Source organism: Rhineura floridana, chromosome 3 (assembly GCF_030035675.1).
Source record: "Rhineura floridana isolate rRhiFlo1 chromosome 3, rRhiFlo1.hap2, whole genome shotgun sequence".
NCBI lineage: Eukaryota > Metazoa > Chordata > Lepidosauria > Squamata > Rhineuridae > Rhineura > Rhineura floridana.
Genome location: NC_084482.1, coordinates 186,987,114 through 187,014,184, shown reverse-complemented (window position 1 = coordinate 187,014,184; position 27,071 = coordinate 186,987,114). Strand labels below are relative to the sequence as shown.

Genomic DNA, 27,071 nt, shown 5'->3' with positions numbered 1-27,071 from the left:
AGTTTTGGGGTGCGTTGTCATCAGTATGCTGATGACACGCAGCTCTATTTCTCCTTTTCATCCTCTTCAGGTGAGGCTGTTAACGTACTAAACCGTTGCCTGACCGTGATAATGGACTGGATGGGGGCTAATAAACTGAAGCTCAATCCAGAGAAGACCGAGACGCTGCTGGTGAGTGCCTTCACTGCCCAGATGGACATCCTGTTCTTGATGGGGTTACACTCCCCTTGAAGGAACAGGTTCGTAGCTTGGGAGTTCTTTTTGATCCTTCCTTGTCTCTCGAGGCCCAGGTGGCCTCGGTGGCACGGAACGCTTTTTACCATCTTCGATTGGTAGCCCAGCTACGTCCCTATCTGGACAGTGATGACCTCGCCTCAGTTGTTCACGCTCTGGTAACTTCTAGGTTGGACTACTGCAATGCGTTCTACGTTGGGCTGCCCTTGAAGATAGTTCGGAAACTACAGTTAGTCCAGAATGCAGCGGCCAGACTATTGATGCGGACCACACGGTCCGCTCATATAACACCTGTTCTGGCCCGTCTGCACTGGCTTCCTATTTGTTTCCGGGCTAAATTCAAAGTGCTGGTTTTGACCTATAAAGCCTTACACGGCATGGGACCGCAATACCTGGTGGAACGCCTCTCCCAATATGAAACTACCCGTACACTGCGCTCGACATCTAAGGCCCTCCTCCGAGTGCCATCCCATCGAGAAGCTCGGAGGGCGGTGACTAGATCCAGGGCCTTTTCGGTGGTGGCCCCCGAATTGTGGAATAGTCTCCCCGATGAGGTACGCCTGGCGCTGATGCTGCTATCTTTTCGGCGCCAGGTGAAAACCTTTTTATACTCCCAGGCATTTTAAAAATTTAAAATATTCTATTTTAAAAAATTGTTTTATAGTGTATTTTAAAACAGTATTTCATTACTGGTATATTCTGATGTTGTTTGGTTTTTGTTCTTTGTTTGTTTTGCTTTTTGATTTTCTTATATTTGTTCTATTCATATATTTTCTTGTTTATCCTCTATGTACACCGCCCAGAGAGCCTTTTTGGCTTAGGGCGGTATATAAATTAAATAAAATAAATAAATAAAATAAAATAAAGATGATCTTTCAGGTATCCTAGTCCCAAGCATATTTCATTATGGTGTCATCCGTTAGCAAGGGCAACAGTGAAGGCAACTTGTCCCCTACCCCTGAAGCAATCAGGGACAAATTTAGCATAATAGTAAAACTTCTTCCACTGGCTATATGCTGTAATAGCAGGCATCTCAGTAAAAGAACACAAGCAGTGATAAAGGTCACTTCCACATGGGTAAGAGTTTTAGACCAGGAAAAGGGAAACAGAGATTTTTACTAATCTATGAAGCTCACTGGGTGAGGTTGGGCCACACTCTCAACCTAACCTACCTCTCACATGATGGAATGAGGAAAAAATTGGACAGGGGAGGGTGAAGCTATCTACATATGCTACCTTGAGCTGCTTGGCAAAAAAGTGGAATAAAAATAAACAGTTTATTACATGTTTAAATTTATATAAATTATTTCACAGTAACAGCTATCTAATTTGAAAGGAAAGGTTATATTTAAGAATAAATAAAGTAGTTTATTATTCTGTTGTTCTTTTAATGTTATTGTTGCTGCTGTTATTATTATTAATTTAATTTATTATCTGCTCTTCACCCTAAGGTCCCAGGGCAGGTCACAACAATTTAAAAGGGTAAAAAGGGGCATTTTCACCATACAACAAAAATTGTATGGTGAATTGGGCTCCTGCTGGGAGGAAGGGCGGGATAGAAATCAAATAATAACTAAATAAATAAATAAATAAATAAATAAAAATTGTATAGTGAAGGTGCCAGATGCACTTCTATGAGGAGGGAGTTCTACAAGAGAATGGCATTGAGCAGGGGGTTCGACTCGTTACCTTCTAGGCCCCTTCCAACTCTACTATTCTATGGTTCTATGAATGCCCTCTTCTGTGCTGCCACCCCCAGAGCATCTAAGTGCGATGGAACTGAGAGGGGTCCCTCTGCTGTTCTTGACACCCAAAAGGTCTGTAGGAAGTCTTTCAGATATTTGGGGCCTAAGTCATTTACAGTTTAAAACACTTATGAGCCCAGAAATGAAATGGCAACCTGTATTTTGGGATTCATCTTCAATTTACTGGACCATACCCAGACCATCACTGCCTCATACATTCATGTCAACTACTTAATTAATGTAGAATTATGTGGTGATGTACAGATATGAACAGACCTTAAGAAACCTACCACTACACACAGAACTTTCATTCCACCTAAAATGTAATCCTCTTCAGATACCAATGTATGTGTGAAGCAGCATCCAAACTCCCTGTCCACTGTCTTCAAGCCCATTTGCACACTGAGGAGATCCTCAGTGTCAGTGAAGAAAACCTTGAATCTAGCTCTGGTACTCTGTCCCAAGGCAAGTGTGGCATATCACCACTACCTCTAAGACTCTGTTATATTACACAAAAGTAGAGGGAATACTGCCATGGTGAAGCTTTTCCAATAATTTCATTTCCATACTAGAAAAAACAACCTGTAAAAGTTTTGCCTGCCACATAGCTGTTAAAGGCACAAATACTGTTTTTCCGCAATGCCAACCCTAAACCAAAGCCTAGGCTCCCATCCTTTATCTGGGAGTAAGCCCCATGAAAAAGAAAGACTTACTCCTGAATACACATGTATACCATTGTACTGTATATATACTTGCCTAAGTCTCTTTGCAAACTTTTCATATTTGCCTTTTGGGGTTGGGGGGGTTCTTTAACATACACCCACACTTATCATGTAGTAATATTTGCAGAAAATAACTTCTAGGGACTACCTGCTCTCAAATGAACCCACCACAGGAAAGATGCATCCTAGTTACTAGGGAAAAAGGAAGATCAAATGATGGAGATCCCATGGACTACAAGAAAACAAGACAGAAGTAGGAAAAGCGCACTAAAGGGGAAGGGAAAACAGCAGCTCTTTAGGAACCCAGGGATTCTGATTGCCCTGTGCCCAAACAACTCATTTATCAATCACAGCTCTGAATTGCTCACTGACAGGCAAGAGCAGTCAGGATGGCTCATTTCACAAAAATCATTTAGAAGGGTCCCTGCAGATTTAACTACATAATTTTCAGAGGGCTAAAGATGCACGTTTCTTTTTTTAAAAATGAAAGCTCAGAAACTAGGGTCCAGGGGTTCCAATGAAGAGTTTTGTGGGGGCTGGGTTGGCAACCCTGTCATAGGTCACTGTTGACAACATTTATTGTATGCAAGTTTAGGAAATGGAAATCATCCTGTTGCATAGGTTCATAGTAATGCATATTCTCTTAATAAAAGATGTGTTTAAGCTGAACAATCAGCAAGGTAGTTTTTATCTCATGCATAAAAAATTAATAGAGTCATTAAACGTTCTCACTGAATCTACTCCAGTGAACTCAAGCCCATCCTTGCCCCCTTACATTTTATGTTATGCATCATAGTGTCCTTGAACTTTAAAATACATTGAAATTCTTGGGTGTAGTCTTGAATTTTTATTCAAACATATAATTAAATGTCTTGTAAAATTAAAGTAGAACAGGCTCTCATACAGAGAATGAAATAAAAAAAAATTATACCCTTAAGTGGTTATCCAAAATTAAGTTTTCATTATATTAGGCACAGGAGTAGTGCCACAGTATTGTAAATTAAATTATTCACCTTTCTTATTTTGTTGCAGTTCATATTAATAAAGATCTTTTCTCATTATGAAATTTAATAGCACAGTTTCTTATTTTGAAGCAAGGTATTAACATATCTGGTCTTGCTGAAAAGAGACAACAGCTTTACAAGTATTTCTTTTTTTAAAAGGAGGCTGTGAGCAAAATTTGGTATGTGGATTAGAGATAGCATAAGTGATTTGTCCTCACAAAGGACACGTAAGGGCAATTTTGAAGAACAAGTGACTTCATCCTGTGCTTGTTCCCTACTTTTCCAAACCAGTCCAACAGAAATGTGCTATGTATGCCCCTCTTCTCCCACCAAGAGTTGCTTACTTTTTCAAAGTATAGGAACCACAGATAATAACACTACTGTATGGATGCATCCCAGCAGCATCCCACATTACCATCTCTAAGCAAATCCATATTAGAAGGGCTAATAGACAGGCAGAGCTATGCAATGCCCTTTATTAGAGACTAGCCAAAGCCCAGTAAAAAGGTATTATTTTACTGGCCAGGTATCAGCAGCTGCTTAGCCTTGGTATCAATCTATCTATAAAACCCAGTTCACAACATCTTATCACACCCTAGCATAATCAAGAAATGGAATCTAAGGTCAATCTATGCAGATCATGGGGTGGGGCTGAGTGAATTCTGTTGTTCAAAATAATTGTATGTGATTTGAGATAAAGCTTAGGGGAGAGGGACAAACCCACAGACACTGAAGATGCCAAGGTGGAGAACAGGTTTAGTGCATGCATGCACATATGTTTGCACGCATGCACACAGATAGAGTCCACAAGAACACCCCTTCCCTTTCTCATATATAGGTGAATGTCTGCCATTTACTTCCAATGAGAAGTGGAAAACATGGCACATGGAGACGTCATAAGTCTAGTGGAAGCTATTGGGTTCCATGCACTGCCTCATTGAGAGGGGAACATGTGAACTGGCCCTCATGTAAAGTCCTTTAGATTGCTAACATCAGATTCTAACAACAGGACTATATATAACATAATGGTTCTGAGCAAGGGACATGCACCTGAAAGCAGTTTTGGTGTTCTTATCAGGTGACCACTGCATCAAATAAGCACAAATTAATCTTACGGCCTACCTAATTCTGGTGAGGCTAAAAGCCGACCTCCACATTTTTGTTCTGCTGGGCGCAGCTTGTTCATATTCAGCAGCTGTGTGACTTGTGGCACATCTGAATTTAACTGACAGGCTCGAGGAATCGTATCAGTTGGTCCATCAACTGTGAATGGAAGATCAATACAAGTTTGAGTAAAGTACAGCAAAAGCTTCACTTTTTTGCACACCAAGTAGCTCAAACAAACAACACAAAACAGCCAAAACCCAACAAGGGCACACATATAGCCCATAAGTAATTGCCAAGATCCAATCACCGATAAGGTGTGTGTGTATTCCATATTTTAGAAAATGAAAAACCTTGCAGCACTTGGCAGCCTCAAGGTTTAGAACAAGAAAGCAAATAAAAAGAAGCTCACACATCAGTTTGATTTCCAAATCTTCTGATTCTTAATTCAATGCCATGAATTTTTCCAGGTAAGACTTATTATTTCTAAATTAGGAGTTAGCCATATTAAAGATCTTCATTGCCTCATTTGGATAGGGGGATTTAATCAATAAGTGATGTACCAAAGCTCCCCCAGTATTCCACAAAGAAATTTAATAATGCTACAATATCCTGTACTATATCCTAAACTTAACACTTTACTGCCAACAGGAGAAAACTTTTAACCATAAATACCTTTTAAAACAATGAGAACCATTGCAAATACCTGATGCTCCTTCAGGCAAACACGTTTTACATTCAGTCATGCACTAAAAAGTATGCATGAAGAGCCTGAGGGTCTGAGGGGGAGGGGGACTCCAGGCTAAAGATGAAGTATTCCTATGCAAGGCAGCAAAATGGATATGTGCTAAACCTGGACTCCCAAAGAGCTGTGGTTCAGATGCCCCCAATATGGATTAAGTTTTCATAGGTATATATAATGTCTCTTTTCAGGAGGGGTTGGGATGATGATGATCTCAGCCCTTCTAGTCCCATAAAACTACAACTGCAATCATGAGCTATTACATCCTTTCTGTGAAGCATAATTGCAGATGCATGATTGCGGTTAACTTACTATTAATTTATGTGTGAGGATAAGAATTAAATAGATTTCTTGCTGAAGCCGTTTTGCAATTAAAATACACCCAGCAATTAGCTGGTCTCACAATTTACATCTTGGAGATTTCTCTGAAGAATCTAATACAGCCATGCTGTGCTCAATATTCAGTTTCTATCTAACCTCATGTGATTATTACATTTGAGAAAGCTCCGTAACACATCAAACAAGTGGGCAGAATTGGAGACATTGGCCCAGTTCTTGCATCACCCTGAGCTGCTGCAATTTCACTCAATAGTGTGAGCAGTTCCCACTGCAGCTCCTTCCAATGCCAACATTAACCCAACAGCCATGGCCTCCAGAGTTATTGCAAGTACTAGGATTTTGAATGAAATGAACAAAAGGCAATCTAAACAATTAAACAATTTACTTGCTCTGCAAACTGTATCATTTATAATGCTTATATTGGGGTTTTTGTCCTGATACTGCAAAGCTAGCCTTCCAGACATACACATTATTTGACAAGCCCAGTTCCCACAGCAGTGTGTTGATATCAGTAGCAGAGACTCAAAACTATGAGAGAGAACAAAAGTCATTTGGAACCCAGTGTTCTACATAATCAGCCACAGCACTAGAAAACAACACCACAAGCTCCCAAATGAAGAAAGCAAGCAAGACTAGGGGGAGCACTGGCTGAATATGCCAATCATCTTTGTATCACAAGGCATATCAACTTTCCATTTTAATTAGAAACAAACAGTTGAAACAAAAAAGAAATGTGAGGATGCAGTTCAACCTCCGGAGAAATATCCAAAGAGCTTTGCAGAAAGAAATCTACTTATCCACCTGATTCCCAATTCCATGGATCACCCCAAAGACTCACTGCTCTAATCCTGATTAAAATGAATAGAAAGTTTCCAACTTCGGTGCAAGGTAATTTTTGCATTGTTTCACAATCATTTTCTGTTCACTCCTTTTGTAAAAAGGCCCAGTTTTTCCCCACACCTTCCCTTCTGTATGAATGCTTGAGGAAGTGTCAGGATCAGGCCCTCTGAGTAAACTGAGATATACCTCTCTGATGTAAAGATCACATGTATATGAATTTATTTCTGTCAAGAACTTTTGCACACAAAAGTATGTGAGATAGCTTCTCAATTTCCTGGCAAAAGTTTCTATCTGATCTTGCCTGCAGGGACAAAGCCCCACCAAAAGAGGCCTGAGAGAATGCCTCAGAGAGGAGGTGCCACAAGAGGAGTGGCTGGGGCTAGGGGTACTGGGAAACAGGGCAGCGGCAACGCTCAGGCTGTCAGAATCTGCATGTCTCATGAGATTTGGGAGAAAGGGATGAAAGCTGTAATTAAAGACAATGGCTACAAGGGCTAATGAGAACTCCCCCACAGATCCTGTACCTCCCCTTTACGGAGACATAAGGAAGAGGAGGATCAGGGTGACCAACTCTCCCTCCTTTTTAGTGCTTAGGACTGGAAGGGGGGAAGGGGGGAGAGAGATCTGAGGCCAAGCTCTGCGGTGGGATTGGGGACCCTGCACTGGCTGCTGGGAAACCATGTCACTATCCAAGTAATATTGGCAGAGTCCAATGGAATATATTCTTACATAAATCCCACTGAAACATGGGACTCAAAGAGCAGGAAACGTTCCCAGTTGTGTTTTTGATTAGATTAAGCCAGAATAACTCCACAGCTCCTAGTAGGGCTATTTTAATTGACACCAGATGTGAAAAGAAAAACAAGCATATCATGTTCAATAGGTATACAACATCTAAGTCGGCATGGAATGTAAATTTTGGAACTAAAAATATGTAACTTGTAATGTGATATAAATCTAAGTGAAGCCTTCTTGATCAGACTAAAGGTTTGTCTAGTCAAGCATCATGTATCAACCAGATGCTTCTGGGAAGCCCACAACCAGGGGATGAAGGCAACAGTCCTCCCTCACTGTTGCTCCCTGTTCAGAAGTAGACTGCTTTATTAGCTGACCCCATGTTCTAGTATTATGAGGGAGAAAAGCCTCTATCTACTTTATCCACACTATGCATAATTTTATAAACTCCTACCGTATCCCCCTTAGCCATCTTCATTCTAAACTGAGTAGCCCTAATGTTTTAGCCTTTTCTTATAGGAAAGGTGCTGTAATCCTAGTCGGTTAGACTACTGCAATGTTTTAAATGTGGGGTTGCTTTCACAGACAATTCAGAAACTCCCTAGAGCAGAACTCAGTGGTCAGAATGCTGACCTGGGTAGATCAGTCCACACATATAACACCAATTCTGGCAAGGCTGCATTGGCTACTAATTAATTTCCAGCCTCCATTCAAAGAGCTGGTTTTGACCTATAAAGCCGTATGGTCAGCACCTCAATATCTTAAGGACTTCCTCCCTTCCTGTTGGTGCCGCATTCCATCAACCATCCTCCTGGGCCGAGACTGGAAGGCATAATTTATGGTGGCTCCAGTCCTACCTGGGAGATGGGTCCCAGAAAGTAGTGCTGGGAGACTACTGCTTGACCCCTTGGCTGCTGGCTTATGGGGTCCCACAGGATTCCATTCTGTCTCCCATGCTCTTCGACGTCTATATGAAACAGCTAGGAGAGGTCATCTGGAGTGAGAGATCTGGAGATTCGGAGTACAATATTATAAATATGCTGATGACATACAACTCTTATCTCTCCCTACCATCTGATTGTAGGGATGGAGTGCTCATCCTAAACTGGTGACTAGAGGCTGTGAAGAGCTGGATGTGGGCTAACAAACTGAAACTTAATCCAGACAAGATGGAGGTGTTGCTGGTCAAGGAGAAATCTGCATCAGGGATAGGGCTACAACCTGTTCTGGATGGTGTCATACTTCCCTTGAAGGACCAGGTCCGCAGTTTGGGAGTACTCCTGGCTCCTGCCCTGCTGCTTGAATATCAGGTCGCTGTGGTAGATAGGAGTGCTTCTGGCCAACTCAAACTGGTCTACCAACTGCACCCATTCCTCGAAGCAGTTAACATTGGCAGTGAAACATGCATTGGTGACATTGAGGCTTGATTACTGTAACATGCTCTATGCCTTTGAAAACTAATAGGAAATTGCAGTTGCTTCAAAATGCAGGAGCAAGAATATTAACTTGTCTGTGGTGTGGGGTTATATCACCTCTGTTCTTTATCAACTCCACTGGCTCCCAATTTGTTTCTGTGCCCAATTTAAAATGCTGGTTTTGACTGTCAAAGCCCTAAACAGTCTTGGACCAATGTACCTGTCCGTGATTTAAGAAAAGCTAGCCTGGATCTCCTCTGTGTGCCTGGAATGAAAGATGTTAGATTGGCAGGTACATGGGAGACAGACTATTCAGCCATGGCCCCAAAGCTTTGAAATACCCCACCCCAAGAAGCCAGTTCTGCTCCCTCCCTGATGTTTTGGAGACTTTTGAAAACTATCTTTTTCTGAAGATCCTTTGGGAGGGACTGAATGTAGAACTTGAAACTGATTTTATCCCTCCTCTTTTTAGATTTTCCTCTTTAGTCCCTTTTAATATCACTCCATTTTTCTTAACTGTATTTCATTTTTTTAAATATTTGTGTTTTTTTACTGTGTATGATTTCATTGTGAGCCATCCTGAGTGCCCTACTCTAGAGTAGAAAGGTGGGGTATAAATATTTCAAGTAAATAAATCATACCCAATCATTTTGGTGGCCCTTTTTTGCACCCTTCTAGCTCTATCACATTTATTGAGGTGGGACAACCAAAACTATACCCAGCATTCCAAATGTGCCCATTTTTTACAATATTGTCTGTTTTAATTTCAATTCTGCTCCTAATAATCCCTGCCATAGCATTTGCCTTCTTCACAGCTGCCACACATTGAGTTGATGTCTTCATTGTTCTGCACTACCCAAATTTCTTTCTCATTAGTCACTGCCGTTTCAGACTCCATCACATATATATCAGTGTATATGTGAAGTTAGGATTTTTGACCCAATGTGCATTATTTATGCTGATTGACATCAAATCTAATTTGCCATTTTGTTGCTATTCGCCCAGTTTGGAGACATACTTTTGGAGCTCTTCACACTCTGCTTTGTTTTTAACCACCCTGATTTGGTGTCATTCACAAACCTGACCACCTCCTTGTTTACCCACAACTCCAGATCTCCAGAACATTTATGAACAAGTTATACAGCACCAGTCCCCTCGCTGGATCGTCACCTTATAGTGGTGAGTGGGCTTGTGTGTTCCAATGAACCCTATGAGAGATGCCATCAGGAGTCATGTACTCCCAGCAGGGTCACCCATGGCGGTAAGGTCAAAGGACAGGAACCAGACAAACAATGATCCAAGAATGTCCTCAACGGCAGAACAGGTAGAGGATAACAATGTATATGTTACAACGGCTGTGAAGGCGGATGAAGGCTGTAGCAGATAAAATACTTCCAATTGTTGTGGTATCCATGCCATCGGATCAAAGCCTTTTTCTATCAAGATTGTGTGTTGATCGTCTTCCAAACAAAACAAAACAAAAGTCCCATGGCGATTGGCGAATGGCAACGGGGGCAGGGCTGTGAAATCCAGAAGCCCCTAGTCATGGACCGGCACATGGGCAGTGGATACAGACTCAGTCGTCCTGACTCAAGGACTGAGGCAGTTAAGTAGTTTGGCAGCTATATCCACAACTGAGCAGTCCTATTCAGGATCCACTCTGCTCACCCCGTATGGGGAGGGGGCTAGAAAAGGTGCCCTATACATAGTCTGCATCATCTCTCTCCCTGACTGGATCACCGCGTCCAGTGGGGTCACCACTTAGTGGTTGCAAAAGACAATTTAATTTTGGAACATGGAATATACAGACATTGCTGGACAATACAGATAGTGAATGTCCTGAACACAGGACTGCCATCATTGCGAGGGAGTTGAGACATTTTAATATTGACACAGCAGCACTCCAAGAAACTAGAAGAGAAGGAGAGGGACAAGTGAAGGAAGAAAAAGGAGGTTACACCTTCTTCTGGAAAGGACTGCCTGAACAAGAACGACAACTACATGGAGTAGGCTTTGCTATTAAAAGTGATCTTGTGAAGCTCTTGTCAGAAGTTCCTATTGGCATTAATGAACGACTCTCAACTCTTCGGTTAAAACTTGCCAAAAGCCAGCAGGCAACTATTGTAGGTGCTTATGCACCAACATTAGATGCTGATGAAGACATCAAGGAAAACTTTTATACCCAGCTGGACACCATCTTATCAAAGATACCTAAGGAAGATAAAATTATCCTCCTGGGCTATTACAATGCAAGAGTTGGGCGTGATTTTGATTTATGGCCAGAAACCATTGGGAAAGAAGGAATTGGCAATAGCAACCTGAATGGCATTCTACTTCTGACTAAATGTGCAGAGCATAATCCTGTTATTACAAGGACTCTTTTGCCAGAAAGATAAATTTAAAACATCATGGAAGCAACCTTGGTCGAAGCACTGGCATCTCCTGGATTATGTAATTGTCCATGCCAGAGATCGTCATGATGTACACCTCACTAGGGCCATGACAAGTACCAATGACTGGACAGATCACCGATTAATTCAATCCACTATGGCCATTAATATTGTTCCTCAACGTAGGCTCCCAGGAAGAAAACCAAGGCGTAAAATGAACATCCATGCCCTTCAAGATCCTATTAAGTGAGCTTGCTTTCAAACAACTCTCAAGAAACATCTACCAATGGAACTCCCTGAAAACGTCAAGGAACACTGGATTAAACTGAAGACATCCATTACTGCAGCATGTGAACAAACTATTGGATACCAAACTAAGAAACATCAGGACTGGTTTGATGAGAATGATAGTGAGATTGAACATATCATTGACAAGAAAAGGAAAGCCTTCCAGATATGGCAAAAAGACATTAACTGTGCTGCTAAGAAAAAAATCTATGCCAGTGCAAAGGCTGAGGTCCAAAGAAGAACTAGAGAACTTAAGAATGCCTGGTGGATAAAGAAAGCTCAAGAAATCCAGCTTTTTGCAGATGCTCATGAGACAAAGGCCATCTACGGGCCAACAAATTATGGTACAATAGATTGTACGTTACGTTCAATAGATGGTACCAAACTTCTAAAGGATAAAGAATCTATTGCACTGCGTTGTAAAGAGCACTACCATGACCTCCTTAATCGTAACTCCTATGTGGCTGGAGAGATCTTCTCACAAATCCCACAACAACAAATTAGAGATGAGCTTGCAGTATCCCCTAATTTGGATGAAGTCAGTAAAGCCACCAATCAAATGAAGAATAAGAAAACTATTGGACCTGATGGGATTCCTGCTGGTCTTTAAAGAAGGTGGGCCTGAACTTACACAACAACTTCATAAGCTCACCGAAAAAATCTGGATGAGGAAGGAGATCCCGGAAGACTTTAGGGGTGCCATAATTATCACTCTTTTTAAGAAGGGTGATAGAACAGATTGTGGGAACTATCGAGGCATATGTCTTCTAGCTATCGCAGGTAAAATCCTTGCAAGGATCCTTGCAAATCACCTCCTACCTATCTCAGAAGACATCCTCCCTGAATCCCAAAATGGTTTCCACCCTTCCAGGGGGGCAGTGGACATGATCTTCACAACACAACAACTTCAAGAAAAATGCAGGGAGCAAAACCTACCTCTGTATATGGTGTTTATTGATCTGACTAAGGCTTTTGACACTGTGAATTGAACCGCTCTCTGGACCATCCTTCTGAAAACTGGATGCCCCGATAAATTTGTGAATATTTTGCGACTCCTTCATGACAACATGACGGTGACAATTTTGGACAACAATGGCTCTCAAAGTGATCCATCAAACGGGGATGTGTCATTGCTCCAACCTGATTTGCTATTTTCATTGCCATGATTCTACACCTTGTTGAGGGGAAACTTCCCACTGGTGTGGAAATCACATATCGAACAGATGGAAAGCTTTTTAATCTCAGTAGGCTGAAAGCAAACAGTAAGGTAATTACAACCTCTGTTGTAGAACTTCAATATGCTGATGACAATGTAGTCTCCGCACATTCAGAGGAAGATCTTCAAACTATCCTAAATGTCTTTACAGAAGCATATGAAAAGCTTGGCCTGTCGCTTAACATCAAAAAACCCAAAGTGCTTCATCAGCAAGTGCGAACCAATCCCTCTGTAACACCATCAATCCAGCTTAATGGTACAACGCTAGAGAATGTCAATCACTTTTCTTATCTTGGCAGCCATCTCTCTGTAAAAGCTGACATTGACGCTGAAATTCAGCATCGTCTGAGCTCTGCGAGTGCCGCATTCTCCCGAATGAAGTGTAGAGTGTTTGAGGATCGGGATATTCGCAGGAAGACCAGAATGCTTATTTACAAAGCCATTGTACTGCCGACCTTACTGTACGCCTGTAAAACATGGACCATCTATAAACGCCACTTCCAACTTCTTGAAAGATTCCACCAACGCTGCCTCCGGAAAATTCTGCAAATTACTTGGGAAGATAGACGGACTAATGTTAGCATACTGGAAGAAGCAAAGACCACCAGTGTTGAAACAATGATACTCCAACATCAACTTTGCTGGACCAGCCATGTTGTTTGAATGTCTGATCACCGTCTTCCAAAGCAGCTACTTTACTCCCAACTTAAGGATGGAAAACGGAATATCGGTGGACAGCAAAAGAGGTTTAAAGATGTTCTTAAAGCTAATCTAAAAAAAATGTAACATGAGCATCAAGAACCGATGCTTTGGCCCATGAGCGTCCCAATTGGAGTTTGGCCATTATCAAAGGTGCTATGGACTCTGAAGAAGCACGAGTACAGGGCGAAAGGGACAAACGAGCTAAGCAGAAGGCACGTCAAGCAAATCTTCATCGTGACCATCTCCCATCTGGAAACCTATGTCCTCACTGTGGGAGGCTGTGTGGATCCAGAATTGGCCTCCACAGTCACTTACGGACCCACTGTTAAATACCTTACCCTGGAAGACAATCGTACTCGGCCACGAGTGATCGCCAATGAATGAATGACAGCACCAGTCTCAGTTCAGAACCTTGGGACACGCAATGAAGCTGAACATTGGAGGATTCAGGACAGACAAAAGAATGTACTTCTTCATGCAGCACATAGTCAAACTATGGAATTGGCTCCCACAAGAGGCAATGATGACCACCAACTTGCATGGATATACACATATACATATATATACATATACATATATATACATACAGATAAGACAGTTTTGAAAGCAACAAACAGAACTTCACTCAAGCTTGCTCTGGATCCCTATAAGGATTCCGTTAATCACCTAATATATATATATAAACGTAATTGTGATTAACCAAACATGATGACCCTGTGGATATGGTTTCCATGAGGCTGAGAGGCAGTGACTGGCCCAAGGTCACCCAGTGAGCTTCATGGCCGTGTGGGGATTTGAACCCTGGTCTCCCAGGTCATAGTCCAGCACCTTAACCACTACACCACACATACGGGCAGCCAGTGCAAGCTTGCCTAGTAGATGTAGACGGGGAATCAAGACTGCTATGGAGGCGAGCAACTTTACCCTCAAAGTGCCTTCCAAACAATTCACAGTGGGCCTCCGAAGGGTCTAAAACTCCATTGCCTGGAGTTGATGTCAACAGACTCCTGACAATATGGAAAAGCTCCACCGGACAGCTACTTCAGGATGCGATGGAGGCAGAGAAGTGGGCCCCCTTTGCTGCTCTCACTGCCACACAGTATGCATGGTTATGATGTTTTACTCATGCCTGATCAGCCTCACAGCACGTCTTTCACCACTTGCGCTCTAGCTGTCGTCTAGCTGTTTCATTGCCCTTAGCTGACTGGTGTACCAAGGTGCAGACCAGGTTCCACAATACTGGAGAGGGCACTCGGGGGCAACCGTGTCAAGAGCCCAACGCGCCTCACTGTTCCACAACATGACAAATAGCCTGGACCTAAGCCGTATAGGGCTTTATAAGTCATAACCAGCACTTTGAACTGTGTCCGGAAACTGTCAGGATGTATGGTTCTGATGTTTCTGAGAGTGAGCTAGGAGAGGGGGGCGGCTGGACTGAGGTGTCTGAAGAGGAGGGGGAAGCTTCTCAGATAGAGGGGGAAAATCTTGAACAGACAACAGACTCGTTTCTCACGCACTCCCCCCCCTAGGAATGTGCTGCCGTTACAGACAGAGGGGGAGGGGGAGGACCAAGGTCGTTCGGCTGCAGAGAAGTGTAGAGAGAAATCGCCTGACGTGTTGGGCCAACCCCCCACACTTCCTACCATCCTTTCCGAATCAGAAGGGGAGGAGGCAACCGCCCCCCCATTGCCCCGCACCCGAAGACAGCTAAAACGGCGCCAAAGAAAAGAGGAGGGAAGGGGCGTAGATGTGGGCAGTTTGAGGCAGAGTGAGAGGATCCGGGCCCGAAAGCCCCCTTGATAAGGGACGGGGAGGGCTTCAAACTCTCTTCCATGCCGCGGGTTTTGGTTCATGTTAAGAGTTCATGAGGCGAAGAAGCCTATGTCTGGAAATTACTCTAATAAAAACTGATTTGCTTTCATCAAGTGATTCTGTTCTTGAGTCCCAACCCAGGCACGACAGAAACAGACTGGCAGCCAGTGGAGCTGTTGCAGCAGGGGAGTTGTATGGTCCCTGTAACCAGCCCCAGTTAACATTCTGGCTGCAGCTCGTTGCACCAACTGAAGTTTCCGAACAGTCTTCAAAGGCAGCCCCACACAGAGCGCGTTACAGTAGTCTAAGCGGGATGTAACTAAGGCATGTGTCACCATAGCCAGATCAGACGACTCCAGGAACGGGCGCAGTTGGCGCACTAATCTTAACTGTGCAAAAGCATCCCTGGCCGTATCTCCCTATATGAACCTGCCCGGGCCCTGAGATCTTCAGGAGAGACCCATCTCATGATCCCAACACCTTCACAAGTGCGACTGGTGGGGAGACGAGATAGGGCCTTTTCGGTGGCTGCCCCTAGGCTCTGGAACTCCCTCCCTAGGGAGGCAAGAATGGCCTCCTCTGCGCAGTCTTTCCACCGACAGCTAAAGACTTTTTTTTTCTGGCAGGCCTTTGGAACTGAAGGTTTTAAGGGCAGTGACTGAAGGGGATGCTGTATGTTATTGTTTTACTTATATGCTCCTAAACTGGGTTGCAATATTTTAAGGGTAATTGGTTTTAACATCTTAATAGTTTAATCCTGTTTTAATGCTGATTTTATATGTTTATATGTTTTATATTTTATAGGTTCTTAATGATGTGTACTTGTTTTTATCTGGAAGCCGCCTTGAGTTCCAGTTTGGAAAAAGGGCGGGGTATAAATAAAGATGATGATAATAATAATAATAATAATGTAGTCCCCAATGAGGTGTCTAGTGCAATGTCTGCTGCAACTTCTTGGGAACGGTTTCAGTTGATATGGCCTGATGACGTAGACAAGGTGCTTGCGATGATGCGGCCAGCAATGTGTCCTCTTGACACTTGCCCTTCTTGGCTTATTAAAGCTTGCCGAGGGGGTTTGACCGAGTGGATCCAGGGTGTGGTCAATGCATCATTGCAGGAGGAAGTGGTTCCAGGCGCCTTGAAAGAGGCAGTGATCTGACCACTCTTGAAAAAGCCCACCCTGGACCTACTGGTTTGTGACAACTACCGACCAGTTGCAAATACCCCCTTTTTAGGGAAGGTGATTGAGAGGGTTGTGGCGCAGCAATTGCAAGTACTCTTGGATGAAACAGATTATCTTGACACATCCCAGTCTGAGTTCAGGCCTGGTTATGGGATTGAATCGGCCCTGGTTGCCCTGATGGATGACCTTTATTGGGAGAAGGACAGGGGGAGTGCAACCCTGTTATTTTTACTTGATCTCTCAGTGGCTTTTGATACCATTGGCCATGGTATCCTTCTGGGCCGACTTGGTGACATTGGTATTGGAGGAACTGTTTTACAGTGATTCCGATCCTATCTCCAAGGTCGCTCTCAGAGAATAGCATTGGGTGACTGTCTTTCTTGGCAGTTGTGCTGTGGGGTGCTGCATCTTTTCCCCCTTGCTGTTTAACATCTATAGGAAGCCCTTGGGAGCAGTCATCAGGAGATTTGGGGCGAGGTGTGAACAGAATGCTGATGATACCCAGCTCTATTTCTCCATAACATCTGAATCGGGAGAGGCCGTGCAAGCCCTAGCCCGGTGCCTGAACTCGGTGGTGGGCTGGATGAAGGCCAATAAACTGAGTCTGAATCCTAGCAAGATGGAGGCACTGTGGGTTGGTGGTTCCTGAGTTCGGATAATTGGTCAGTTGCCTGCTTTGGATGGGGTCGTACTCCCTCTGAAAGAGCAGGTCTGTAGTCTGGGGGTGCTCCTGGATCCATCTTTGATGCTAGAGGCCCAGGTGACCTCCATAGCTAGGAGTGCCTTTTACCAGCTTTTGCTGGTAAGACAGCTGCGGCCGTTTCTGGACTGGGATAGCCTGACCACTGTTATCCATGCACTGGTAACCTCTAGGCTAGATTACTGTAATGTGCTCTATGTGGGGCTGCCCTTGAGGTTGGTCTGGAAGCTGCAGCTGATGCAAAATGCAGCGGCGAGACTGCTCTCTGGGGCAGGGTATCGCCAACATGTCACCCCGTTGCTGAAAGAATTGCACTGGCTGCCCATTTGCTACTGGGCCAAGTTCAAGGTTCTAGTTTTGGTGTAAAAAGGTAAAGGTGTCCCCGCACTTGTAGTGCGAGTCGTTTCCGACTCTTAGGGTGACGTCTTGCAATGTTTACTAGGCAGACCGTATATATGGGGTGGGATTGCCAGTTCCTTCCCCGGTCTTTCTTTACCCCCCAGCATATGCCGGGTACTCATTTTACCAACCACGGATGAATGGAAGGCTGAGTGGACCTCGACCCCTTTTACCGGAGATTCAACTTCCTCCTTCTGTTGGAATCGAACTCTGGCCGTGAGCAGAGCTTTCGGCTGCATTACCGCCGCTTACCACTCTGCGCCACAGACAAAGCCCTATACAGCTTGGGACCAGGATACCTGAAAGACTGTCTTACCCCTTATATACCCAGTCGATCACTGCGCTCTGCAGGTGAGGACCTCCTGTAAATACCATCTTATCAGGAGGTTCATTCTGCACAATATAGGAAATGGACCTTTAGTGTGGCGGCAGCTACCCTGTGGAATTCCCTCCCCTTAAATATTAGTCAGGATCCGTCTCTGCTATCAATTCGGCGCCTTTTGAAGATTTTCCTCTTTCAACAAGTCTTTTAAGTTGAGACTTATTCCAGTCTGCATCTGTGTTAGAATTGCTTTGAATATGTTTTCTTTAATAATGTTTTTAACTTTTTTTAAAAAAAAGATGTTTTTAAAGCTTTTTTTAAAATGTTTTTAACGTTGTTTTGTTTTAATGTATTTTAAGGTCTTTTTATGATGTTTTAAAGTGTTTTTAGCGTTTCTGTTTGCCACTCTGGTCTCCTGCTGGGAGGAAGGGTGGGATATAAATCAAATAATAATAATAATAATAATAATAATAATAATAATAATAATAATAATAATAATAATAATAATAATAATAATAATTATTATTATTATTATTATTATTATTATTATTGAGACTGGTTATTTTACACGTCTGCATTTTGGATTATTAGTGTTTTTTATGCTATTATATTAAAATGTTTGTTTTTAAATGTATTCAAGCATACTGAACTGTGAAGAGGCAGGGTAAAATTTTTTTTAAATAAATTAAATGCTGACTGCCTTAAAATGCAATGCAAATATATCGAACACTGCACTCTGCAGGTGAGGGCCTCCTGCAGATACCTTATCAGGAGGTCTGTTCTGCACAACATAGGAAACGGACCTTTAGTGTGGCTTCACCTACTCTGTGGAATTCCCCCTTAAATATTAGAGAGGCCATTTCTGTTATCTTTTAGGTGCCTATTGAAGATCTTCCTCTTTCAACAAGCCTTTTAAGTTGAGACCTTATCCCAGTCTGCGTTTGTGTTGGAACTGCTTTTTAATATGTTTTTAAACCTTTTTTAAAAAAAGTATGTTTTTAAACTTTTTTAAAGATGTCTTGAAAACTTTAAAAAAAATGTTTTTAGAGATGTTTTGTTTTAATGTATTTTAAAGTCTGCTTTCATTATGTTTTAAAGTGTTTATAGTGCTTTTGTTTGCCGCCCTGGGCTCCTGCTAGAAGGATGGGATATAAATCAAATAAACAAATAAATAAATAAACAAACATATAGGTATCAGGATATTAAAATAAAACATTATTCATTCAAAACGAAAACTCTCCTCCTCCCAGTCACAATTGTGAATGGTCTGTTAGCAATCTTCTAAGCATTCCATGTCTAACCTAAGAAGCAGTTAGTGCAATTCATCTTACGCCCTGCACAGTATAGCACATACAGGAAGAATTCACCTTCATTTCAGTCTAGCTGGAAAGCAATGCCATTTTTTCCCCCCGTCAGCTGGTAGAACCCCCTGTTCAGCTGTCACCCTCATGAATACCATTCAATAAACATTTTAATATGACAGATTTCCTCCCAGACTGACACATAACTTATCAACTAGCTAATGGATGGCGAAAGGCTGCCTGCACAGATGGCATAGCTCTGCAAAACAAAATGCTGGTCCTTAAAAACCAAAGCCTTACAAATTCAAATCACCTGGAGAGAATAAACACAAAATTAAAATGCCATCTCCATGGTGTCATTTTTCTCTCTCTCTCTGAAAAAAACCAACTGCAACAATATACTTGGATCAGAGTTGTGAGAGCACAGTCCAGGCTGAGAAAACACAGTCTGTTTAAATCAAGACACATTTGCTCCCTAGTAGGAGCATCCAAATTTGACCACCTGGTTCCACAGAAAATGCAATTGCAAACAATAATCTAAAACAGTCTTCTCTTCTTCCCACAAGAATGCCTACAGCCAGTGACAGGTCCTCTCTGTGGGCAAGCAGGTCTCCATTCCATCACACATCTGAGAAGCAAAGCCAATTAAAAAAAACAATCTGCAGGAGCTCACTGGCTGTTGCCTCCTCCTAGAGGCCATCCATTGCTGTCTTCAAAGTACAATTATCCATCTTAGATGGGATCACGTATTTGAACTAGTGATGTCACCATAATTTGGGGGAAGGGGCAATTTGGGAGACAAACTTGTCCAGCTTACAACACTTCACAATTTCACAACAATGTGCCATCATCTCCTCTCCCTGCCGCTCCTTTACTTTCGCACTGTCTTCTGAAGCTCAAACCATACTCTGAACTGAACTTCCTGCTTCCACCAACTCCTTACCATTTAACTCGCCTGGAAGTAACTGCAGCAACAGAAAGGAAGATTTGAAGACCTGAAGAGATTCTCTTCCTCTCTGGTAGCTGGAACATCAATGTTCTTATTTAGATGTTTTATTATTTGTTTTGTTGTTGTTATGTGCCTTCAAGTCAATTCCAACTTATGGTGACCCTATGAATCAGCGATCTCCAGTAGCTTCTGTTATAAACCACCCTGTTCAGATCTTGTAAGTTCAGGTCTGTGGCTTCCTTTATGGAATCAATCCATCTCGTTTGGCCTTCCTTTCCCCCCCAGTAATATTGTCTTTTCTAATGAATCCTGTCTTCTCATGATGTGTCCAAAGTATGATAACCTCAGTTTCATCATTTTAGCTTCTAGTGATAGTTCTGGTTTAATTTGTTCTAATACCCAATCATTTGTCTTTTTCACGGTCCATGGTATGCGCAAAGCTCTCCTCCAACACCACATTTCAAATAAGCTGATTTTTCTCTTATCTGCTTTTTTCACTGTCCAACTTTCTCATCCATACATAGAGATCGGGAATACCATGGTCTGAATGATCCTGAGTTTGGTGTTCTGTGATGCATCTTTGCATTTGAGGACTTTTTCTAGTTCTCTCATACCTGCCCTCCCTAGTCCTAGCCTTCTTCTAATTTCTTGACTATTGTCTCCATTTTGGTTAATGACTGTGACAAGGTATTGATAATCTTCGACATTACTTTAGTCTTCTTGATGTTCAGCTATAGTCCTGCTTTTGTGCTTTCCTCTTTAACTTTCATCAGCATTCGTTTCAAATCATTACTGGTTTCTGCTAGTATTTATTATTTGTAATCTTACAGATTGTGGGAGGGGCAACTCTGAAGGACAGCATATAAATACAGTCTTTAATATATATATATGTATCTTCTCGGATTCCTGCTGCCTGGGATACTAACATTCCAAGCATGACAGAGGCAGACCCATTTGCTCTCCGGATTTCCCTGTCTGTTGTTAGTAACACTAGCTGCCATCAGATCAATTTATAAAAGTGGGGGGACAGCAGAGGTAGTGCTTGTGGTTTTGGAGAGATTTGGAAACCCTGTTGCCCACATAAGCAGAAGCATAATGTAGCTTCCAAAGTACATCTGGGCTTGGAAAACTGAGCTAGTTTTCTGACCTTTAAAAAAGAAAAAGAAAGAAAAGCTTAGTTTACTAAGACTATAGCAAAGCTCTATTATATTCCATTATCACAAATAGGACCAGTATGTCTATAGTGAAATAGATTTCAAGAAAAAGACCACATAAAGTTTTTGAAGAATGAGTTTGACACCGAGGTGGGGAAGTTAAGGGGGTAGGTTTTCAAGCAAGAAAGGTTATTACAGGCTCAGAGAGTTAGAAAGAAAGGTCATCTACTCTAAATACCTGACTAAAAATTATGAGACATCCACATGATTATCCCTCACAGATGAACCTATACAATCCAGAATACAGAGTGCCACAAGCAGAAAGCAATTGCAAATAGTTCCAGATATTGAAATGGAAGCAAGGATAAAAAGTATTCAAAAAGCAAAGTAAGAAGATTTAACGTTTGAACAAGCAGGCTGAAAAAAAAGCTCAACCAGAAAGCAAAAGTAGAAGCCTCATAATTATTAATTGCCTAAAGTCTCTTAATGCTTCCTTTTGTAGAGGATGCTGGGAGACTGGTGAATCTAAAATATGTGTGTGCATGTCATTTGACTGGAGTAAACACAGTCCACATTCTGTACAGCAGTGTTCTTCAACCTTGGGTCCTGAGATGTTGATAGACTACAACTCCCATCAACTCCAGCCACCTTAGCCAACGGCCAAGAGTTATGTGGAATGGAGTCCAACAACATCTGAGGACCCAAGATTGAAGAATAGTGCTATAGAGCAGAGCTGAATGGGGAAAAACCCTTCCTATTATTTAGACATAGTGATGGTGTAGCATTCAAATACTAATATGTGGTTGATTAACTATAGGAGTTCTCACATACTGTCCAGTCCATCATCAACACCATCTTTTTCCTTCTTCAGATGTCCAGTTTCCAAAATGAAGGGGGGGAAAGCTGCATTTTATGTGGATAGTGTTGGCAATTGACTCTTTAGAAGCCACCTTGAGAAAATGAGATCTTGCAGCAGAAGAGCCCACTGATAATTAAATAACAAGCTCTCTTTCACATTGCTTAATGAAATACTTACCTGAAGGTAGCTTGCCAGAAGATTATTAGCAGTTTTGTATGCTAATTTAAAGATGGAACCTTTTCCACAATGCAGTTTTAATGGGAATGGACTGCCTTCAAGTTGATCCCAACTTATGGCTACCCTGTGAATAGGGTTTTCATGGTAAGCAGTACTCAGAGGGGTTTACCATTGTCTCCCTCTGAGGCTAGTCCTCCCCAGCTGGCTAGGGCTTGCTCAGCTTGCCACAGCTGCACAAGCCAGCCCCTTCTTTGTCTGCAACTGCCAGCTTGGGGGCAACTGGAGGCATTCAAGAGGCAGAAGGACAGCCATCTGTCATGAATGCTTTGATTTGGATTCCTGCATTGAGCAGGACTTAATGGCTTTATAGGCCCCTTCCAACTCTACTATTCTATGATTCTATGGGCTCCTTGGGACTATGCAGCTTGCCCATGGCTGCACAGGTGGCAGGGCACGTAACCCCTGAGCCGCTCACTGTGAGGGTGATCTTTAGTTGACCCTTTACACCCAGGAGAAGGTAGTGCTTTATAAAAAAAACTAAGTACCTACCCATATTGTCACCACACTTAGATAATGTCACTGGCAGCCCCTGAGCTAGAGATATGCACAACTTGTACTTGCATTAATCACAGCGAAATCATCTGAACTCTCAAATGATTAATCAGAAGCCTGACAGACAACCTTGGAATTGTATGATACAAAAGTAATCCAACTGAGTTCCATGAGGTTGAAATTAACACACCATCTTCATCATCTGTATCCAGGGGCTCTGACTTCAGTGTGAAGATCTTTCGTAGTTTACAGTTAGCTGAAACAATAATGCCATCCAAGGACTGGAAAACGGCTCCTTTGAATATCTCACTGGTGAATGCTACCAAGTCAATGCACAGGTTGCACCACTAGGAAAAGAGCAAAACAGATTTAGTGACATCTTTTCTTAAGCTGCAAATTTTGGAAAAGAGATCAATACAGAAATTTACCACTTAACATAATACTCTTAACATAGCTGCCCCTAGGAATATACGTTTCTTCCACATTAAGAAATTTTGCAGCCATGCAAGTGGTCTATAACTGCCTCCAGTCTGAATTTTTAACATGTATTTTATACTTTAAATCAACGATATTTGCTTTCAAATTAAGTGTGTTCAGGCCTGAGCTGCTTGTGGGCATGATGGTTAATTGCTTCAAATGGTTATGAGCGTCAAAGATTCCTGTCAAATTGCCATCCCCTTTTCCTGCTAGCTTTCTCATTCTCTGTATTTTTCTCATCTGCTTAACCCAACCCCCTTGATACCATTGGCTGATCCTCTCTGGTGTCACAATGGGCCCATGTAAGCAAGGGAAATATCAGCTGTGGCTGCCATTGGTTAGGTTTTCGTAAGTCACAGCAGCTGGCCAGCCTTTGCCAAGGCAGATGAACACTCAGGGCATCATTTTAAACATTAGAACTTGGATTCTATGAACAATGAGCATCCTTTGTGACATGAAACACAACAATCTTCTGAGAGTGTATCTTTCAGTTGTATCAGGATAGAGACAAGCCAGCAATTGCTTCTTATAAAGGATGGTTCTATTGTCTGAGCAATATTTATGTTATATTTGTGTATGTTTGTCTACTTCTATTGCAAACAGGTTTGAAGCCTTAGGTATGATGATTAGGACTGTGCATTTTGCAATTCCACAAACAAGCAACAGAAAAGCACAGAATTTGGTTTGGGATGTCAGCACTCTCAAGAATCTCAGCTATATATATATCTAAAAAAACACGTCTAACCCTTCTGACAACAAACATTTGATTCAAAGTAAAAGGGCAATGCCTGGTGAAATCTCATGAACCACAGGATTTTCAGTTGTTAGGGCTTCAGAGCCTTTCATAACTCCTTGTCCCATTCCATGACTAGCAGAAGAAATTCTCCATAATCACATATGTGTATAAATTGGCTTAAATGTACCTAATTTATACAGGATGCACAATTAGTCTTTTCCAGGAACAAAATCAAGATTTTCCTCTCTCTCACTCACTTTTGCTTTAGTGTACACAGCCCTAGGGATAGTTTCAGAATGCAAGCCCAGGTATAGAAAAAACCAGCAAGGTTTCCCACACAGTTCAATCTTCAGGGATGATGATGATGTCTCTGAAGTGCAATCAAGAGAGTCCCAAAAGCACCTAATCAGGGCTAGAGCAGTGAATGCTGAGACAATCTTAGTGGAACTATGGACAACCCCCAAATAAAGGCAACTCATTAGCACGTAGTAAAATTTTAGAAGATTATTTCTTTTTCAGTCTTTTACTTTAGGTCAGAAATAACCAATTGATGTTGGTTTGCTTTCCCAAAGAGAAAAAGATTTAAGCTTGCTTTCTGTTTGTTAAGAGCAGGATTAGCACCTTGGATGTTACTGGAATTATAAGTGTGGGAATGATCTATGATTTGATCGATAAACCTGGAAATGGAAGGAAATATGTGCTTCAACATTACTATGCTCACCAATATAACAGTCATTTGATGTATGAGGAACACACATCATTTCATCAATAACTGTACAGAGAAATATGTACAGGAAGATCTGACAATATTAGCCATGTTCCATCTGACTTCAACAAAAGAGTCCTACTGAATGGCATCAAACTATATATGGAAATCACATTGTCACACCCAAGGTACAAACACACTAAACAAATGGCATATGATGAAATAAGAAATGTCAATAGTCATTGTTAGTATGTGCTTTGAAGAGTTATCCAGGATTGCTGGCATTGTTCTAATCTGCGTTATTTGACTTATACAATTATTATAAATAAATAAATTATTTGTTTTGCTTATCTTTCTTAAAATTTCTTCAAAATATCATCTGTACTGAGAAACTGATGTATTTTAACCCAACATTTATGTTATATACAATTCTAAGTGGTTAACTACCCTACTAAAATAACTTATCCAGAAACATGGGTTGGAGAGGTAAAAAGTCACGGAAGGGAGAACAGGTAACAGGCCAGATCTGGGACAGACACAGTTAACTGTGAATATGAGGAGGCATAGCTCTCTGGAAGTGCATGTGCATTTCATACAGAAGGTACCAAGTTCAACCTCAGCATCTTTGCTTGATACCCAAGAGCTGCCCACCAGATAAGACTAGATGGGCTGGATGGACCAGTGGTCTGACAAATGAGCCAAACAAGACATTCACTACATTTGTAATTTCTTCTTACTTAATCACAGACAAGGCAAATAGGAGCACCTGTGTGTGCTGGGATTTTCATTCTGTTTCCTGACTCTGAACTGAACAGAGCAGAGGGAGCTGTGTCAGCTGATGAAGAGGATATACAAGCGAGCCAGCTCTCACAGAATGAGCAAACAGAGTGAGCTAACAGGGAGAGCTAACAAGAGTTTGGCAGAGAAGTTCAACAGGGAAGTTCAAAGGGGAGGTCCCTAAAAAAAAAATTCTCTTGTATGCCATACCACATACCAGTGGGACTCTCCTATTTACCCTGAAGGAGGACAGGACAAAGCACAGGTCGTTCCAATACAAGTAGAAAGAAAGAAACAAGCAGTAGAGACTATGGACTGGAAGGACACTTCAGTGGTGGTGACCTGAAAGGTGTATGCAGTGTTTGTTTTCTTGCCTGAGAACATGGCATACACATGCAAAAAGTGCAAGCTGGTGGCGCTACTGGAAGAAAAAATAAGGGGCCTGGAACAGCAGGTGGTCCCACTGAAGGCAAAGAGTCTTAGAATACTGGAACAGCAGCAGCAAAGAGAAGGACAGGAAGTGGAAGAAAAACAGCAAGTTGAAGCAGAAGAGGAGACCGCTGTGGAGAGCAACAATGAAATGAAGGAAACTCTGTGGAAAAGGGTGACAGGACTGGAAGAGCTGGAAGACACCCTTCACCAGTGCAACTATGAAACCGCTTCCAGGCACTTGATGATGAGACTAGGATAGTCTGCAGGGGAAGAATTACAGGAGATCGCACGTGACAGCAAGCAAGAGGCTGAAGCTCAGTCAAGCAGAGGCAATGAAACCACGCCCATGACAAGAAGAGGAGTAGTAGTGGTGGGAGACTCCCTACTGTGTGGGATTGAAACCCAAGTATGCCAAGAAGATCCATGGACTTGCCAAGTTTGCTGTCTCCTTGGAGGTCAGATTAAAGATGTGATGGAAGGGTTGCCATCACTCATCAAGCCCACCAACAGGTATCCCTTTCATCTCATCCATGTGGGAATTAATGATACTGCCAAGTGGAGCTACGAAGAAATCATGTCAGACTTTGAAGCTCTAGGAAGGAAACTCAAGGACTTTGGGGCCCAGATAATTTTCTCATCCATCCTTCCGGTACTTAAAAGACAAGTAGAAAGGGAAAGAAAAATAGTCAGAGTGAATGACTGGCTATGAAAGTGGTGCCGACGCAAGAGATTTGGATTCTGGCACCACGGGCTATGCTTCCTGGAAGATGGACTCCTGGCAAATGATGGGCTGCACCTCACAAGGACTGGGAAGCATGTGTTTGGCCAGAGCTTGGAGAACTATCAAGAGAGCTTTAAACTGAATCCTAAGAGGGAGGAAGACATAAACTTGGTGGTAACAACTAACAAAGGCTTGTGCATAGTAAGAGGAACTGAAGGAATGGCTTTAATGGGGCCCTGTAATGGTCTCCATAAAAATACAGGAAGGAAGCCAGGCCATAAATCATGTGGTCTTTGATGTCTGTATACTAATGCTCAGAAGATGGGAAACAAACAGGA

General features: G+C 42.3%; 1 protein-coding gene across 1 annotated transcript in view; it reads right to left on the bottom strand.

The window, feature by feature from the left end:
- The window catches only part of CFAP20DC (CFAP20 domain containing), a 277,854-nt gene that overhangs the window by 141,631 nt on the left and 109,152 nt on the right, over positions 1–27,071 (bottom strand). Inside the window, exons 7-8 of the mRNA XM_061622079.1 lie at positions 23,075–23,231; positions 4,828–4,968 (exon numbers count right to left, since the gene is read on the bottom strand). Of these exons, the coding sequence (XP_061478063.1) occupies positions 4,828–4,968; positions 23,075–23,231 (298 nt within the window). The remainder of the gene's footprint in view (positions 1–4,827; positions 4,969–23,074; positions 23,232–27,071) is intronic.